This window comes from Biomphalaria glabrata, chromosome 11 (assembly GCF_947242115.1).
Source record: "Biomphalaria glabrata chromosome 11, xgBioGlab47.1, whole genome shotgun sequence".
NCBI lineage: Eukaryota > Metazoa > Mollusca > Gastropoda > Planorbidae > Biomphalaria > Biomphalaria glabrata.
Window position 1 is genome coordinate 30,896,638 of NC_074721.1, and position 20,545 is coordinate 30,917,182.

At 38.7% G+C, this 20,545-nt stretch overlaps 1 protein-coding gene across 7 annotated transcripts in view; it reads right to left on the reverse strand.

The window, feature by feature from the left end:
* Nucleotides 1–4,288: 4,288 nt before the first annotated feature.
* Nucleotides 4,289–20,545, reverse strand: part of LOC106074612 (beta-1,3-galactosyltransferase 1-like) — a 55,281-nt gene continuing 39,024 nt past the window's right edge. For 6 of the 7 annotated variants that reach the window (XM_056003869.1, XM_056003867.1, XM_056003870.1 and 3 more), the window contains one exon: nt 4,289–11,807. In XM_056003869.1, coding sequence (XP_055859844.1) covers nt 10,643–11,807 — 1,165 coding nt within the window. In that variant the 3' untranslated portion in view covers nt 4,289–10,642. Of the gene's footprint in view, nt 11,808–19,385; nt 19,894–20,545 lie in introns of those variants that run through there. The other variant, XM_056003872.1, reaches the window with a different exon arrangement.

Sequence of the window (20,545 nt, forward strand, 5' to 3'; positions counted from 1 at the left end):
GTCTATTCCCAAGTCTTTTGCTATTTTTACAAAGCTTATGGCTAATCGGATTCGAAGAAAAGTTAAAAGTCACAGGTAGTCTTGTCTTATATGTTCTACAATCCCGTCACTACCTAAACATTAGTCTCATTAGAGAGAGTCTAGTACAGAGCAGACAAAAAAAAAAAGACCATTTAATTAATTAATTATTGGGAATTACCATTAAATTTGATTGATATAGAGAAGGGGAAATAAATATTAAAGAATATTATTAAATAATAATAAATATTAGATCTATAACCTTTTTTTTTTTTAATTTTTTTTTTTTTAATTTAGCTTGTTATTGGTTAACTTTCTGTACAAATTTGTAAATATATAGACCGTTTGATTTTCAAAAGAGCTGAGCCGAAGGCTCTTCGAACTCTAGGCGTGGAAGCCTGTTTGAACCAACCGTTCTGTCTGGAAGAGGTCCAAGTCAATGCCTTGGGCGCATGGACTAGAATATACGACCGAAGGCCGAGCACACCGGGAACCACCGCCACTGTCGTGCGGTTTGCGCGCTGGACTTTCGTTCAGATTTATCGATGGTCCCGGGTTCAAACCCTGCCCGCTCCCATCCCCCGTCGTCCTGCGGGAGGTTTGGACTAGGAAGTAATCATCTTCAACTCTGAAGGAACATCCGAAACATGTAAAACATTTTACAAACAAACCTATGTTGTACCAAGCTAACCGTGCAGGACTCGCCATTAATGTAACGGTCACTTGAGGAACGGCGCATGGATTATCGACAGGGACGTGGAAGCTCCGCACCGTGCAATGGGAAAGCTCTCGTATTCCCTTGGATACTCCCACAGGAGTTTTGTTTTGCTATTCATTTAGCCTAATTACTTCCTCAAGTAATCGTTTCCACCCGGGTGCCACGTTGAGGCAGAATAGCCTACCCGGGAATATATAGACCTACCCGATCTATTGCGCTGTATAGACACACAATTACGGCGCAAGACCTAAATTTTGGTGTGGGCGAGTTACATTTTGCGAGGCCCTCGTGTGAAACAAACAGATGTATGTTATTAATAATTAAATAATAAACTCTTGAAATTGTATTTTTATTTATAGGCCTATTTATTTATTTGCTGATTTTATTTATACAAATACCACTAAAGAGAAACTAAATTAAAAAAAAAAGCTTCATATAATTCGTAAGATTAGAAGTCACTGCGGACTCGCTCAGTAGGCCTACATTCGCATATGATTCTTTAGGGATAGTTTTCAATTTTCTTAAATCACAGAGAGAACCAATATGTTCCAAACGTTTTAAATGTGCAATCTAGGCCCTATATTGCTAATTACTGAATTAATAATTTAATTTTGTTTAAATCTATGTCATAATGGCTTTTAATGGCCGGAGGGGGGGGGGGAAATAATATTTGCCCTCATTGTAATTATCGAACATCCTTGTTTTTCCAGGGTTGTTTTCTAAAGACTGTAGTAAGAGATTTTGTTTGGTCCTCTAACGCCCATTATATGTCGCAAGTATTTGTTGGTGAGTGCCTGGAGCTTGTCTGTGTTGCTATTTGTTACTCTCCAATCTCTGCGACATCAAAAAGAACTGAGTTGACATTTAAAATACGTATTTTATTGTGCAGGGATAGTGCATTTAAATCATCACATTGCAGTAATGCGGGCTTCCATCCATCGATCCCAGTGGCACTACAGCCCATGGAGGGCCCTGGCCTGCTTTAGCACATCTTAGGCCTACCAGTCTGATCTATCTTGTACTTTACGTTTCCTTGACTGGGACTTTTAACTGTTGTAGATCTGCCTTTATCCCATCAAGCCATCATACTCGTTGTCTGTCTTTTTGTTTTTTTGCGACTTTCACCTTCTCGATTTCACTTTCCAGCCATGTTTCTGATAAACGTTTTATAGTAAGCATGCGTTGTATTTTGATTTGGCTTTCTACCCTTGTAAAGCATGAACGTAACACAATGGGAAATCTTAAGCAATGGCCGCAGAGAATCTCCGCAATAACAATGAGATAAACGTAGCTCTAGATCTAAAAGAAAAAATTGATATCATTTTTTGACGAGATATTTTTGTGTTTGTTTACGACTTTTAAGTAATGCATAAACCTAGGAGGCACGTGACCCCACGGCCGTCGTCCACACCTTACGCCGCCTCTTTAGGCGTACATAATATGATAACTTTTTCAGTAATAGGCCTACAAGAATAGGCCTACTAGGAACAGGATTTATAATAGATCCAGATCTGAATAAATCCTTCGTAACATTGCAAGTGACTATTTAATTTCCAACTATAACCATGTAGATCAACGAACTACAACTGGTGTTCAATACAATAAATGCGTTCGTCGTAGGCCTTGAGACTATCTCCCCTCTTGTTCTATTTATGTCCCACTTTCTGCTGTCACAGCAACACACCATTCATTGTTTCTAGGAGTATTTCACCATACAGATCTATATATAACCAGGCATCTCCATCTTCATGTCCAGCTTCCAAATGATTGATGAGTAATCAGCATGGCATATATTTGTATAGTGTGCTTATAAATCGTGAGGTCAATATGCAGCACATCTTGCTTCACGTAGAAGGTTTTCGGTTTGCAAAATACTTTAAAATGTATGAAATGTTTATCTCATTATTTGTCAAGTTTAACGCTGCCAGGGACATCATTGCATGAACTAATGAAAATCAAATTATTCAGTTAGCCGTTCATAGTACGCATGCGTTGTATTTTGATTGGCTTTCTACCCTTGTAAAGCATGACATGTCCAAGCAAGCGCAGTCTTGTAACTGACATGTCCAAGCAAGCAGTCTTGTAACTGACATGTCCATGCAAGCGCAGTCTTGTAACTGACATGTCCAGTTGCGTGGAGTCTGGGACAACTTTCCGATCAAAGCTAATGCCCAGGCTTTCATTTATAACTAGGAGATGAACTAAAGTCGTACCACGACTGGAAAAGACCAACCATTATGAATAGCATTTGACTCGATACTTTCGATACAAATACTTTCCGAAGCATTTTCTTATGGATCTAAGCAACTTTCAAGTGACATCAAATGTGCAATGCTGAGGCCTTGTGGAATCGCCAAGGGGGGGAGGGGGATGGGGACTTTGAAATACTGAAGCATTGTGGGCATTGTTGAGGAAAGACTTTGTACTGTTGTGGCCTTGTGGGCATTACCTAATAAACCTACTGCCTACTCTATGTCTAGTAAACCTACTGCGGCTGTTTAACCAGATGTGTTGGGCTTTCTAAGCTCTGAATAGAGATCTTGTAAACACATTTTACTGTGTAGCTAGCATATTCAAGCAAGCGCAGTCTTGTAACTGACATGTCCATGCAAGCGCAGTCTTGTAACTGACATGTCCAAGCAAGCAGTCTTGTAACTGACATGTCCAAGCAAGCAGTCTTGTAACTGACATGTCCAAGCTAGCAGTCTTGTAACTGACATGTCCAAGCAAGCGCAGTCTTGTAATTGACATGTCCAAGCAAGCGCAGTCTTGTAACTGACATGTCCAAGCAAGCAGTCTTGTAACTGACATGTCCAAGCAAGCAGTCTTGTAACTGACATGTCTAAGCAAGCGCAGTCTTGTAACTGACATGTCCAAGCAAGCCGTCTTGTAACTGACATGTCTAAGCAAGCAGTCTTGTAACTGACATGTCCAAGCAAGCGCATCTTGTAACTGACATGTCCAAGCAAGCAGTCTTGTAACTGACATGTCCAAGCAAGCGCATCTTGTAACTGACAGGTCCAAGCAAGCGCATCTTGTAACTGACATGTCCAAGCAAGCGCATCTTGTAACTGACATGTCCAAGCAAGCAGTCTTGTAACTGACATGTCTAAGCAAGCGCAGTCTTGTAACTGACAATGTGGACATAAGAACAGACCACATCAAATGTTGTGTTTGGATTAGTCACCAAATAAATCGTCCAACTGATAAAGAAATCGTTTACCGCGCTGTACAGAACAATTCTGGTGATAGTCTACCCGGCGCTAGCTTACATCGCAACACGGTTCACCTGCCAGTGACTTTTTAAATTCTTGGACCACAGAATAAACTCCATACTATTCATAACCAACACTCGTGCTCTTGGCGTCCGATATGCAGAGGAGACTTAATTCTGTCGTAATATAGACCATATAGAGAAGGGAGACAGGGTGGTATATACATTCTGACATATCTATATAGATTAGACTAATATAACCGCTGATTCAAGTAACTTTTCCAAGGCTAGAGAAAAAGTGAAATACAGCATGGTATATAATAATGTTACAAAGATAATTGTAGCATCAATAATAAAAGTTTATTTGGTGTTTACAAATGTACATTTATTTCACAGAACAAAGAAAAAATACTTAATAATACTACACGGAAGTGTTCACATTAACAAACTTTATATAACTTCAATGTTCAATCACAGTCAGATAGTTTCAAGCCAGACACTAACTAGTTCAAGAACAAAATATAACAATAAATGAGTATTGGAATATTTCTCTTTGCATCATTCTAAGTATTTTAGTAAGATTTTTAATTTGACAGCTCGTGCATGACAGCTACTTTACCAATAGCAGTGTTACATTGAACTGAATGTTTCAGTACTTATTTTAATGTATCCTTCAGTTTTATTGAAGAGTCGTACTGGGAGAGAACAATCAGACGGCCAGTAGTGAGTATGAGCAGGGCCGGATTTAAGACTTGATAAGGCCCTAGGCTATTTGAGATATGGGGCACTTTGTAATCAACGTAAGGCCATTCTTCATAATAATTGCAATTCCTGGAACATTTTTTTTTCTTCTCGCCTCCAAGCAAGCGTGGGTCCTAAGCCATAGCTTGATCCGAGACCTAGTATTGTAGCTTTGATTCACATATGTAACTTTGTCAAGTCCGCCCTATTGTTGGTTCAAAGGTCAAAAGTAAAAGTCGGACGTTGTAAGGGTGTTTGATTGGAACTACAGGAGAAATGCCGGATGTATAGCAAAGAGATCAAAACCTCTTGGCCACCTAATAAGGGGGCTCGAGATCGAATCCTGACTCGAGCAGAGTTGTGTTTGCTGAGGTCCCCCTCTCCCGAATGGATCTTAAAAGGGATTGGATTATAGAGAACTAAGCATGCCATAAGTTGCGCTATACTAAAGCAATGCTATACACAAATAAGTCTTTAAGAATTAACATTGAAGTCTTCAAGACTTTGGTTAGTTTTCTATTGATCCTCACTTGTGATGTTAATCTTTCAGCACTGGGTCTATCCACGCGTGTTGAAATAACCATCGTTGACACATAGACATCAATAAATATAGCCTGGGAAAAGGGAATAACTTCATGTAGCTTGAAAACATGTCTATCTATTGTTGTCGGATTTCCGAATTCTGAAAAGTTGCATGATCTTCAATCTTAGAAATGCCACACATGACATATTCGATTATCTTATAAATATACGGGAATATAAATGCTGGAAGAGAAGGGCGACAACCAAGAGGCTGACTTATGGACGCGTGTAGACCGCAGGGAAGATCGATGAAGATCTCAGAAAGTAACTTCTATTGACGTTACAAATGGACGTTCCTATGAACAATGTTATTACGGTCCGTTGGAATTGTCTGCTTCAACAGAATGTAAAAAGGAAATGGGGATTTCATTAGGAGAAAAAAACAATCTCTTAAACAAATTTATTTCAGTTGGTCAACAAGCACTTATAGAAAGATGATCGCCTGCTTTATTATTATCTTCTTATCTTATTAATTACAAAAGCTCATTAAAACTATTATCTTTTATTATACAGTATGTCCTAAGTCGTATCCACGTGTTAACCTAGAGATTTGAACTCACTCTAACAAGTCATATGTGTTCCTGGCTGATAAAAAGACAGTTCCATGCTCTAATAGCAAAAGTTGTAACTAGAACTTCAATGGATTGGTCCTAGCATAGGAATATGATATGTGCATTTTTGACTAAGACAAAGCTATTGTATGTGCATGACCTTTTTAGGGCAATAGACACAGACAACTGTTTCAACAAGGCAACATGAAACGATACATAAATAACAATGGGGCAAGTAGAACAGTGTATTGCTTTAAAATAAATGCAGCATCCAAAAATAAATAAAAAAAATAGGGGCACATAATTCTGCTTTTTTGATTTCCAGTTTGTACCGGTACATGAACGAAATATTGTGTACATATGAAATGATACATTAACGATATTTATAGAAATAGGATTTATAATTTCAAAAATAAAGCAACAACAAACAAACAAATATTCCAATGGAAGACAATTAAAAGGAAAACTTTCTCCAAGAACTAGAGAACCGTGCGACACACACAGCTTACACAGGGTTTCAAAAATACTCTAAATGTATCATTGCAAGATAGAAATCATGTACAATTAAAGCACGACCAGAAAGAAAGCATTTCAAATAACATGCTCCCCACCCCTTTTTTTTCCAAAATAAAAAAACAACGTAGGCAATATCTAGGTCTGTGATCTAGATCATATCTACTAGATGTACATGCAATTTTGTCTTCAAATAGTCATGAAATAAAAGCTAGGAACGTCTAAGCCAGTGGTAACTATTCCGTCAAGGGGCTCATATAAAATGACGAGCAAGAAAATGTTTAGGCCAATGGAGAATCCAACCTCAGCGGCTTCAATATTCCCTGTGGGCATTTGTCTAGAGAAAAAAAAAAAGCTAGCTCTTTGAATTTAAAGTTTGCGTTCCAAAGTGGTTCCAGAGATTTTTACTAGGAACAATCACCGGTTGTTGGATTATACAACGTAGCCACGATATCTGCTCACGACTACTGGAAACCATGCTAAAATAAAATATTTTGGTCCCGAGTATTACGATTAAAGCACATTCATCTCAATGTCAGACTTAGTACATTATGATGAATGCAAAATTTCAAGAAAGTATAGATGACATCTAGTACTATTGTGTTACCCGATATTCGTCATGAGTTTTTCACTCAAAAAAAAAAAAAAAAAAAACGCTTACAAAAAATATTCATGAAATAAAATTAGTTTCATCTACTTGATTAAAAATTGTGTTTAGTTAAAATAAAAATTTAAACAAATGCATAAAATGGTTGAGAGAAATAGAGCAATGAGGCTTACATGTAGACTAGTGAATGTAAATAATAACATTTAATGCCCCTCTATGTTTATGGTAGTCGTTCCCCAGTGCATACGTCCAAAACACAATACCGTAGGGCGTAGCAGTAATCTATGGCATATTACCCACACTATTTTTTGTTTCATTAAAAATACATTATAAATTAAATGTAAATAATACCGGTAGTTGGTTACCATAAGACTACCTTTTCATTTAAAGTTTTAAACCCAGCTTGACTCGTAAGGTAACAGTTGTAAAGGATTTATTTGCACAATATATTTTATGATGAGATTGCAAGCAGATAAATTCAAAATATGTTATTCCATTTACGTCCCTTGGAAGACCTACTCCTAAACTGAAAGGGAAGGAAACACGTCTGAGTTCATATCCGGTTAGGGAAAATGACGAAGAGATTAAGACAACTAAAATACTAGTCTACAATACAATGCCAAGGTCTGTGACAGTTTTAGATGGTCCAAAATATGAGCAACAATAGCATAGATTTTTGCGTTGTTTGTGACTCGTTATTGATATCCATTTCCCTGATTTAAGCGTCTTTCAAAAGGCGATCCTGCAAAGTATACAGGTATAACCCTGCTCCCGGGCCGACACTGATGGTGCGCACCAGCACACCGTTCAACAGGAGGAATAGACGACATATTGATTCTAGAGGAAGGACTGTTTTAGATCCGGCTGAAGTGATTTGCAGGCATAGACATAAATAAATATAGACTGGAAGTAGGAAGTTATTTTTATTTGGGGGGAGTCAATATGTTTTATGTACTATATCTATGTGAAAAAAAAATGGCGGCGATTGAGCTATAAATTCTAGGACTAACATTTCAGCCAATATATACCTTTGATCTTTAGTTTTGAAAAGTACAAAACTGCCCAATTCCCAATATTTTGTCTTTGTTTTATAATCATAGACATAGGCAAATATATATAGGTTTGTGATGTGGATCTACACACTTATCTTTTCCCAAATATTTCCGATAATAATTTGTTCTTTATCGTCCAGTCTATATATATATGTCTATGTTTGCAGGTTATGGGAGTCTGAGCTGTCTGGGACTAAGAGCTGTCCTTCGTGCTACCAGTGAACTGTATTGACGACCTGGAGCGACACTGAGAAGTGTGTCGGTGGCCTGTACTAATGTTTAGGTAGAAAAGGACTTGTAGAACTTAAGACAAGACTCCCTGTGGCTTGATAGCTGAAGTCCATGTCTCACTGTGTATTTTATAACTGTAAATAAATACATCCTCTATTATTACCTCCTTTCGTTGAGTGATTTACTACAATACACACAATTCTAATGCAGTCTCAATTGCAATAATAAAGGATAACTCTCTAGCACTCCAAAAAAACACAAAACTTTACAGTCAGCTAACGGAAGGGAAGGGAGCACAAAGTAATCGTTTCAGGGATGCCAGAAGTGGATGAACTAGACATTATACTTATATAATATACACCATGGAAAGACGCCGTATTAAAGAAGGCATTCTGGCGCAAGCTAATACACTGGTTAATTATGCATTTCTGATAAAAGTTAAACTGCACTGGCCTGGTCATGTCAAATAGACAAATATATATAGAGACATTGATGCAGAGCTTGCTTGGTGGTGGTGCAATGCTGAGATAGGTGTTTGTAAAAGTGACATCAGATGGATACATCTTATACATGGATCAGAAAGAACAGAGGCAGTTTGTTCGTATTGGAGCAAGTGCGAGAGAAATATATTTGTGTGTCTAGCTCCACGTACCTCTAGTTATATCTACATCCTTATACGGTAAGATATATGTTTCTATTTACCAAGGTTAAAGGTGGTTTCATGTGGCTAACACAGCGATTTAGATCTATTTATATATAAATACATCGTATGTGAGGTATCCATAAGAGTTGGGCGGACTAATGGAATTTCAACAAATCCCCAGGATCTACATTTCAGTTTTCTTTGGGATTCAACTCAAGACCCCTCGTTACAAAAGCCAAGCGTTTTACGGCTTAGCCAACACCCCCCCCCCCCATATATATATATCTATATAATTTGGCATCATTGACTTTATTTTCAGGCGTATTAGCTTAACTAGCAAAGTGTAGCCATATGAAACATTGCATGCTACCTTGGAACACATTCGTCTTACTATTTTTATATGCATTACAAACGTGGCATGCTTGATTCTAGCGGCTAGTTAACTCCATCAAAAAATAGCATTGACTGGTTTAAGTAACAAAATCACTTCACATCCAAGCAGCTAAACAAAAATACACTTCTTCACAAAGATGGCTTAAAAAAATGTTTACCAGCCTTAAATAAAAAAAAATGTTTTCCAGACTTTAAAAAAAATCCATTTCTAAGTAAATTTCTCGATTGATTTTTAGAGTAAACATAATTTAAGAATGTTTCAAAAGAAAACATAATATGATTTTTAAAAAAATATTCAGACAAAGTGATAAAGTGAGAGGGAAAAAACACACACACTATCATATCATTGGTCAAAAAGATGAGACAAAGAGTATTCACAATGATTGGTCAAAAAAAATGAATGAGACAATAATGATGAGAATGATTGGTCAAGGAAACCTTTTCAATACATCGATTGGTCGATGAACCAATGGGGCTTGGATGATTCCAAATGTCCTATTAATCTCGTTCAATAATCTCATGGACTTCTCGTATTTCTACAACTGGTGATGCCCCTGAGGACGGAAGAACAAGTTTATGAGTTTGTTGGAAGGGACATCAGTTGACTATTATGCCATGTGACATTATGTACAGGCCTTTAAAGTTTTCAATGTGTGAACATCTATTCACAATGTCATCATTTCTTCACATCTATCCATGAATGAAAACACTAATGCAGAAATGGAGAAAACAAAAAAAAAGGCGTTCCACCATTCTTGGTTTGTAGACGTGAACATTGGCACAAGACACGTAGTTGTGAAAGACGAGCTGGCCACCAGTTGGTAATACATGAGTATTGTTTGCATGGCACAAAGAAAGCAGAAGATTCAGATAGGCTGACTTTCGTGTGGATTAGTGAGTGTGTGTTTGTGTGTGTGAGAGAGAGAGAGAAAGAGAGAGCTTTGCGGCATCCAAATCTATTTTGAAAATGTCGACATGATCTTTGGTGATATCATCCATTATTCAGTTGTATGCTTGAGATGGAGACATGGAGTGGGGCATGTTTCCATTTCGGACTCAGCTTTTAGAATTTCCGATCTGGTCTCGCAGTAAAGATCAAAATAGCTGGAAGACGGAATCTTGAGAGTCCAGGATCAAATCTGGTTCACATCAAGTATTTAACATCATATAAGGGGGGATTTACTTTCACCATAAAAAGATATCCACAATTTTCAATTAACTCTAACATGATGAATACTTTTGGAATAGTAGCGTAATTTCATTCGCCCAGGGAAAAAAATCAGATTGTTAGAGATGCGCTGTAACAAACAAAAATTGTTACTTCCTTATTGTGAGAGTTCATTAGTTCTCCAATTGCAGTTTTATTATTTAGATGCTCTTCAAGTTCCTGATTTTTCACAAACAGTATTGGGGTCATACAACTCTCTGTGAATCAAACGAATCTCTTCCAGTTTGTACCGGTGACCCGAGATATGTGCCCGGAATGAACACCCCGAGGCGTCAGGCTTATCGTACGTGAATAAATTACTGTTCATGACCAAAACATTAGATTTCGCGGTACATAGTCCGGTTATGTAGATATCCTCAAGCCAAAACAACGGCACCCTGAGAGAAGCTTCATAAAGAATCTGGGCGGCTTCAGTCGTCATAGCGTAGGCAGTCCCCGAAGCGTAATTTGGATATACGCTTCCTTTGAACACGCTGTGCGGAGTGTACCATTTAGAACTCCTGCTTCTGATGGGTCTTGCTCCGTACTGAACGGAACCAACAACGAACGCGGACTGTGGGGAAGAGAGTGACAGTTTAGGCAAGGTTTTGGCAAGAAGTGGAATGTTCACGTACATGTCGTCGTCTGCCTTGAGGACGTACCTGCTTTCAGAGCAGTAGGATGCCACCCACTTGAGTATGGAGACGGACTTTAAGCTGAGGTTGTTGTAGTGGTCGATGTAAGATTCTTGAAGGATATCCCCGAACAGCTTGGACTCTTCGTCGATCCGACGCTGCGTCGCGCTGGGCGAGTCCGATGTCTGGAGCTCAGAGCCGATGAAGAAAACTAAGACGGCTTTGTTGGCGGTGGAGTTGGCGTAGCTCCCCCACGTTTCACGGATGGTTTGCCTGCCCATGAAGTTGTCTCGGCTGATGGGAACGCAGATGGCCAGCTCTACGGGTTGCTTGGAGCAGCTCACGCTCGGGAACAATGTATAGTTGTAAGGGTGGGGGTTAATGACTGGCTCGCGCAGGAATGCCAACTTTTTCAAAAGAGCAGGCGAGGAGGGCGACAAAGGCGGCAACGAAGGTGGCGGGGTCAAAGAAAAATGAAGCCCTTCCTTCACGACAGTTTTACTCTCGCTGGAGCTGTTAGTGTAGTTGCTTGACATCAAAAGACGGATATTACTATCTTCGGACGAAGGATAACCAAGGAACTGGGCAATGGCGATGTGGGTGGACTGTTTGTACAAAAGAATGTTGACGCCAATAAAAGCTAAGCCCACGGCTAGCTTGACAGCGTTGTTTTTCAATGCACTGCTCAATGTGGACATTCTCCTAGAGAAAACAAAGAACACGAATTAGTTGTATACAAAAAAAGAGACACTAACACTAGATCATTTAATTTATATGGCGTTGTTACGAAACACAATATAGGCTCAAGTCGCTATGAGAACATTAAACAGACATAAACAGAGCGTTAAAAATAAGCAAACTATTCAAATGTAAGTCTAACTAATTTATAATGTTCTTGAACATAGTGAAAAATGTTGCTTTTCTGGGGGAGCTTGCTGACCATCGATACAAGTACCGCTTTGGCCCGTACGTTTGAGAGAAAAACGCGGCAAACTATAAGAAGGACATTAAGATATAGAACCATTTCATCATTATAGAAGCATCAATTACCAAAATAAAAAACAAAAGCAACAAACCTGTCAGCAATTCTAGCAATGAGTGTACGCAGAGGAGCAGTAGCACAATCGCGCTTTGAATGGCCTTGAACTCTCCGCGCGAGATAAAATCGAACTAGTCGGCCATAGTTTCAGGCGGGAGTGAAAGCATGAGTGCTTTACCTTTAGTTCTGAAAGTTATTGTCTTATAAAAGATGTGCGTAGCTTTCATACCGTCTATTGATTGCCTTATGATTGAAGGTTGCAACCAACCAGAGGTGTTCAAGAGCGGAAAGTGTGTGGTCGATGAACTTGAGGAGCCCAAAAGTGTGAGGGATGTTATAATCATAAAAAAGGGTCGAAAATTGTTAAAGCGCGCGCGTCTGTGTGTACGTGTGGTGGTTCCGGTCGAAAGACAACAAAAGATATATTGATTTCGATATTAAATTGAGAAGCCGAAAAAAGCCAGAGAGGAAGAAAAGCCAGAGAGGAAGAAAAGCCAGAGAGGAAGAAAAGCCAGAGAGGAAGAAAAGCCAGAGATGAAGAAAAGCCAGAGATTGTACGTGGAACTAACATTTTTGTTGCTGACCAGAGCCCAGAGGGCGGGGGAGGACTGGAAAAGTACAACTGATACTAAAACTTACTAAACGTGTGCGTGTATGTGTGTGCAAAAGGGGGGGGGATTAAATGGGTCGTTCCAAATCAAATCCTATGTCAGAGAACAGAACTATGTCTATGTCAGAGAACAGAACTATGTCTATGTCAGAGAACAGAACTATGTCTATGTCAGAGAACAGAACTATGTCTATGTCAGAGAACAGAACTATGTCTATGTCAGAGAACAGAACTATGTCTATGTCAGAGAACAGAACTATGTCTATGTCAGAGAACAGAACTATGTCTATGTCAGAGAACAGAACTATGTCTATGTCAGAGAACAGAACTATGTCTATGTCAGAGAACAGAACTATGTCTATGTCAGAGAACAGAACTATGTCTATGTCAGAGAACAGAACTATGTCTATGTCAGAGAACAGAACTATGTCTATGTCAGAGAACAGAACTATGCGCATGGTGGAAAAACAAAAAGGAAGTTCCAGAGAGAGAGAGAGAGAGAGAGAGAGAGAGAGAGAGAGAAAGAGAAAGACAGAGACAAAGAGAGAGAGAGACAGAGAGAGACACAAAGAGAGAGCATGACGTTTCAATATATCAGATACTATAATTCACGGGCTAAAAAGTGTAAGTGAAAAGGAGACCCATTTATTGGAAGTTTAAAAAAAAAAATAGGTGTGTGTGTGTGTATGTGGGGGGGGGGGGGTTGTCCCGGCCAAGATGCACGACATATACCCTTGGAATAAATCAACGGGCGTAGCCGGTATGTAGTGCTAGTAGTTCTATAAAGAAAATAAATTTGATAGCATACTGGGACGACAATTTCAGGTAAAATTGAAGCTGCCAGGTTGGTGCTCTGATGCACAACGTCACCACATAGACAAACGTATTTCCGGCAACTTGTTACATTTCTTATTCATTTCAATCTCAAGAGTTATTTTTCTTGTAACGGAGAGACACTCGACCGGATGTTGGTTTCGATACATCTGATCGGGAAGTTCCGGTGCACGAGCTAAGTAGATAAAAACAAGGTTACAAAAGACAGTTTGTGTGGAAACACAAACTCAAAATCGGCCCCCGAAGTAAAATGTTTTACATAATTCGGATAATCCTTCAGAGTTGAAGATAGTTTACTTCCTAGTCCAAACCTCCCGCAGGACGACGGGGGATGGGAGCAGGCAGGGTTTGAACCTTCGACCGTCGATAAATCCGAACGACAGTCCAGCGCGCAAACCGCACGACCAGTGGTCCACCCAGGTAGGCTTCAATATTTTCAGAAAGAACATCCGAATGAAATTATATCAAAGACAAATGAGAGATAAGAATGGAGAAAGAAGGTTAACAGATCTTGTGTAGTGCCCCAACCGTCCCGCAGATCAAAGGATAGGTGAAAGTGAATGTAAAGTTAGATGTGAACCTGGCCTAACTAGTTTGTGGTCTATAGGGCAGATGATGTAAAGTTCATCTGTTTTTGTGGCCTACGGTTACCGATGGTGTAATGCAGCCAGCACAACGACCAACTGCCTTTACTTTTCCCCAACTAATGTCAGGTACCCATTAGAGCTGGGTAGACTCAGAAGTTGAAAATCCCAGTCTTCACCAGGATTCGAACCCGTACCCTCGGTTCGGAATAAATAAGGTAATTGTTTTGAAAAGGCTTAATCTCATAGTCGAATCCTCAAAAAAAAAAAATTAACAAATTTCCGCTATATAGAAAAAAAATGTTCACGAAAATGAAGTTTATAAGATTACTATTCGTTTTAAATTAGGTCTAACATACAATGCACACTAATTAGCTTTTTCTCTTTAAAAAACTGCTTGCATAATTGATTTTAAAAATTAGAATTTTCGCTTTCGGGAAAAAAAAAAGTAGCCGTGGCATCAGAACTTTGAATGGTCTAAAATATTGTGAAGTCGGATTTTCAATATCTTTTCTAGTTTACGAGATCTAAACGGGACGGACGGACAGACATTTCGGGGGCGCTAACAAGGTTACAAAGACAGTTTGTGTGGAAACACAAACTCAAAATCGGCCCCCGAAGTGGTTCACCCAGGCAGGCTTCAAAATTTTCAGAAAGAACATCCTAGTGAAATTATATTAAAGACAAATGATAGATAAGAACGGAGATAGAAGGTTGACAGATCCTGCGTAGTACTCCAGCGGTCCAGCAGATCAAAGAAGAGGTGAAAGTGAATATAAAGTTACAAGTGAACCTGGCCTAACTGATGTCTTATAATTGATCTAATTGTTTTGAAAAGGCTCAATCTCTTTTTTGAATCCTCAATACAAAATTAAAACTTCCGACATATTAGGGGATGGCAGATGGAAGTGAGATAAGAAAATGCAGTTTACAAGATTAATATATAACTTAAATTATGTCTGACTTATAATGCATACTAATTAGATTTTTTTACTTTCAAAAATAGTAAACATTTGTTCGTGTGTACTTAGTACTTAGTATAACAGAACTTACATAACTTAACAATACAAATATAAAAACAAAAATTTTTGACAAAAAATCTACAACCGTTTTCATAAATGTGTTAAAAATATGGGAACCTGTAGTCTCCCCTAATAAAAAGCCTGAAGTGTTAGAGTGTTTAATAGTTAATAGTTGTAAAAGTGGTGTATTTTTTTGAAAAAAAGCTGCTTGCATACGTGATTTAAAAAATTAGATTTGTCGCTTTCAGAAAAGAAAAAAGTAGCCGCTGCATCAGACCTTTGAATGATCTAAAATATTGTGGTGTCGGATTTTCACAATCTTTTATAGTTTATGAGATCTAAACGGATCTATGGTGCCATACAGGATGAAACAGGGTGGAGGACACGCACTAACCATGAGTTATATCAATTATATGAAGACCCACCAATAGTGAACGAAATAAAAAAGAACAGACTACGTTGGGCAGGTCACCTTGAAAGAATGTCAGACAATAGAGGGGCGAAAATCGTATACAGGCAAAAACCAAAAGGCAGGCGACCCAAAGGCAGACCCCGAATGCGATGGATAGATGACGTGGAAGCAGATCTGAAGCAGCTTGGGGTTAGGGCGTGGAGACGAAAGGCCCAGGAGAGATCTGAATGGAAGGATGTGTTAAAGCAGGCCAGAGCCCTCCATGGGCTGTAGCGCCACTGGGATGGATGGATGGATGGAGATCTAAACGGGACGGACGGACAGACATTTCACACAAAACTAATAGCGTCTTTTCCCCTTCGGGGGCCGCTAAAAAACAGCCAAACTACTTCATAGGTTTATCTCTATTTAGTCTTCGTCCACTCCGTACGTATAAAGGTCTCATTTAGTACAGATTATAATTATATACAAACACTTAGCACATCGATAACATACAAACAGTTAGTACATTTGTGTCTGAAGATAAAGGAGGACTGCAGTATTTCACATTGCTACGCAGACCTGGCTGTGATAAACATATTTTGCCAACTCTAGCGCAGACATAACCGTTGTCTGCCGGTGGTCGGTTTAGGTTCTCTTTCTGTCGTCTACAAACTACGAGAAAACTTTCTTTCGTAGTCGTGTTGGCTATCGGCTTCCGTATTTACCAAGTTACAATATTTTGTGTGTGTGTGTTCTACTTGAGGTGGGGCAACACTTGCATAATATGGCTGCGATAAACTATTGTCTCACCGTTTGTATCAGATCTACAAAATTGTTTAACAAATAAAATATCAAAAACTAGTCGACCGGTGGCGTAGCATACACAGCTATTTTGCAGGGCCGGACTTAGGCCACTGCAACCTAGGCGGCCGCAGTGTGCCCCGCACTTTCATAGGACCCGCGCTAATTCTAGGTGTATAAATTATTAAATTAAACCATTTTATAACTTATAACAGATTTCCCGCGGCCTCCTGATTTACCAGGAGCGCCTGGAAATCTCCTGAAATTGCAAAATATACGGAAAAAGTACTGGAAATATGTGGAATTTATTGCAATCTTTTGAAACTCATACAAATCTCCTGATATATATGGTAATAACTTAAGTGAGGCAACTCAACGAGGCACATATATGTTTATTTACACGACATCACAGATACACAAAACAACATCTTTCTTAGGCACAGTCTTTTCACTTCGGCTCTCAACTTGGGCGGAAATCGTTCCCTTCTTAATGTTGACATCCTTCTCAGTCTAGTTTATCACAGTGCGTACCTTCTAGCTTAGATGGCGATGCGCATGGCAGAGTTATAACAATATAGACAAAAATTGTCATTTTGAAGTGTCATTCAATATGGAAAACAATCCTACGCGCGATTAAAAAAAAACGGCATTATGCAACACCCGTAATTGTGGAATCAGGTGAAAGAAGCTTCTCGCGCCTCAAACTAATGAGGTCAACAATTCTCGTAGATAGATTAAAACATTTGGTAATTCTTGATTAAAACATTTGGTAATTCTTGCATGATCTATGTAGGAAATAAAAATTTTATGATATACTGTATGAATTCGCTACTCGCAAGGCTCGTAAAGTAATTCTGTACGTAGTAAAGAATGAATAAAATGCCAAGACGAATTTATTTTTTAATACAAACTATTAATTTTCACTTGTTATCAGTATCCCTACCCAAACTTGGCCCCGCGTAATCCGTATCGCATTGGGCCCTGCTATTTAGTGACCGGTGAATACAGAGTAGATTACTTGTTCTCTTTCCATGACTTCTTGGTCACAATGGTTTATTCCGGCCCTGCTATTTAGTGATGGGTGAAAACTACTTGTTCTCCCCCACCCCTCTTTTTTTTTCGCCGCTAAAATTACGTTGGATAACTCTAGTCCGTCCGACTTGCAGAAATAAAAGAATGATCGTTCCATTACTTGGTGTTCAAACTCATGAAGAATATATATCAAAAATACTGTTTTAAAAACAAAGCTTATAGTGAGTGAAATTGCATCAATTATTTTGAATACATCTGTCTAGCTCTAGTCTAGACTAACAGTAATAAATGTGTGCTATTGGAAACAGCTGGGGGAGGGGGCAAGGGAGAAGGTTTTCGTGCTGCCCTTTCAAAAGCAATAACAAAAATAAAGTTGCTCGCGTCTGAGATGGAACTCAAGGTTTTGAACCTCCAGGATGGAAGACCGGCGTGCTAGCCATTGAGCTTTAAAAATAAAAGGTTATATTGTCTAAAAATCCATAGTTTACCATTTTTTTAGCTAACTAGCTATTAGTCTACACATGGCTTATACCCACTTAGCTAAGCAAGTTACTATATAAAACATAATTAATTACGACTAACTGATTCACTAATTGGTTGATTATTGAACTGATGTATGTGATGTCCTCGACAATGAATAATTGTGCAAAGTTTCAACTTGATCCAAGTATGAGAAGTGGGGGAAATCACGTAAACACCACTCCACCCAGACAGAGGGAGTTGATAGAAGCTTGGTTATTCTTCCTTCTAGATCATCAAATAGTAAGAGACCAATTGGGTTACATCTTGTCAAGTGATGTGAAGTGTGTTACAAATAGAAGCAGTGGTGGAGATGTATACAACGTCACGAAATGTCCACTTGAAGTGTTAGACTTGATTCTTAATAAAAAGAGAGGCAGTCGTTATAAATAAACTGAACACTTTTTTCAAGAATTCAAAATTATGCAAGCTTTTTTTTTTCATTAAAATACACCACTTTTGCAAAGATTCACTATTAATAGAATAGAATAGAACATTTAACTTTAGGAATTTAAATGAGACATTGATCCTTTACAAGACAATTAGATCAATTAGATATTAATTTTAAGACATCAGTTAGGCCAGGTTCACATCTAACTTCACATTCACTTTCACCTATCCTTTTGTCTGCTGTACCGCTGGGGCACTTTTTTTCTCCATTCTTCTATCTCATTTGTCTTTGATAGAATTTCATTCTGATGTTCTTTCTGAAAATATTGAAACCTGCCTTTTACCTGCCTGGGTGGACCACTTCGGGGGGCCGATTTTGAGTTGAGTTTCACACAAACTGTATTTGTAACCTTGTTTTTATTGATTCTTGTGTTGTCAGGTAAAAGAAATAATTGTGCAAAATTTCAGCTTGATCCGAAATTGGGTGTCGGAGAAATAACGTGTAAAAACTTTTGGCCAGACAGACAGACAGAGTGAGTTGATATAAGCTTTGTACAAAAAAATGTTGACCAAGAGAAGAGTTTTGTGATGAATGTGACAGTATGCGGTGAAACATTCATAGTGAGAAAAGTAGGATGCATGAGATCTAGTCTTCTACATATAGATCTAGTCCAGTTGGCACCGACCACACATCATCAGAGGCGGATGGAGGGAACGAAATTACAAACAGAATGGGAGATCGCTAAGAACTACAATAATTTGAACCCTATCATGATTGCATAAGTAAAGATTCCTTGTTCCACTTTTGGGTGTGTAATAAAGTGATGTAACGGATACATTTTTGATTACATGTATCAGCTACATGTATATTAAGAAAGAATTTGGTGGTGCTATGCTGACTAGTTTCCATACTAAAATAACAAGTTGAAACTATGATTTATTTAGGTAAGTGTAGATATGTAGATTTTCTAAAGCTGTTTTAAGATTTGGGCAAGTAAGTAAAAAAAAGTAATATGTTTTTGAAACTACGTAAGGTATCACATAAAAAGTTGTACCTCACACGTGTCTCGAGCGACTATGTCTCCAGTGTTGAAGCGAGGAAAATAATTATTCCGTTACTTTATCCACCAACAGAGCTGTGAGTTGTTGTTTTTTTAATGTCCACCTCTGAGGGGTAGCACAGACTAAACCCTAACTAAACATCGAACACTGGCTAAAACCAAACATCGGAGCCACAACGAAGACTCTCCGGGTTGCAGTGATTGCAAAAATACATAACTTAATTCGGCTGGTTAAGCTTCTCACTAAACGATTTTTAGCTTGATTAGAGACATGACTTAATTACTGTAGCTCAGTGGTTCTCAAACTTTTTTTTTCTCTGGCGAAAAGAAAATTACGTTCGCCCCTGCCTCCACCTTTTTTTTCTCCCCTCTTCCTAAACTCCCTAGAAAGTCTGAAGTAACACTGGACTATTACTCCAAGTAACAAAAAAAAAGTTACAAAATCAAATAATGTAAAGGGGCGACAAGGGTCGATACTGAAGTGCAAACAGATAGTCGCGGCACGTGTAGAGGAAGTACCTCACTAATCAATGTTTCAATGCCCATGTTATTTGCATACATTTTATTTGACTACCTTTGTAGCGCACTTGTTCTTTGTGTCAAAATGCTCAATTGTTTAACTGTCATAAGATCATCATCATGGCAAGCAAGACATCTTGTCGCTGACCTATTTTGGTCACACGGATGGCGTCTGCCAAACGATGGTACGGCGCTAGGAAGAAATCGTCCATTTTTAAAGTTAGAAAAGACTGGCAGAACAGCATTGGCGGATACATATTGTTTTCTTCAAATGAATGTTTCATGTTCGTCTTATTGCATGTCACGGTAAGAAGAAGAAACGCCCATTGTTAGCACGTCGCCCCAATGGTTGAGAAACACAGGTCTAAAAGAATAGCAAAGCGTCAACTAGATTATCTAATTATATTGCACATACAACTGACAAACGTAGATCATGGTATAGGCAGTTGTGAAGAACGGAGTGTGAAATGTTAAAACAGCCCTTAGCTTCATCGTTTGGCAGTTGAGGACAGTATTAAACTGGTCAGAAAATAGGCACTACCGGCCACAAGGGTTAGCTAGGAATGGTAAAAGGTCTCGAGAAAGACTGGGATTTTGAACTTCCGGATTTGTACAACCCCCCTAAGTTTTCCCAA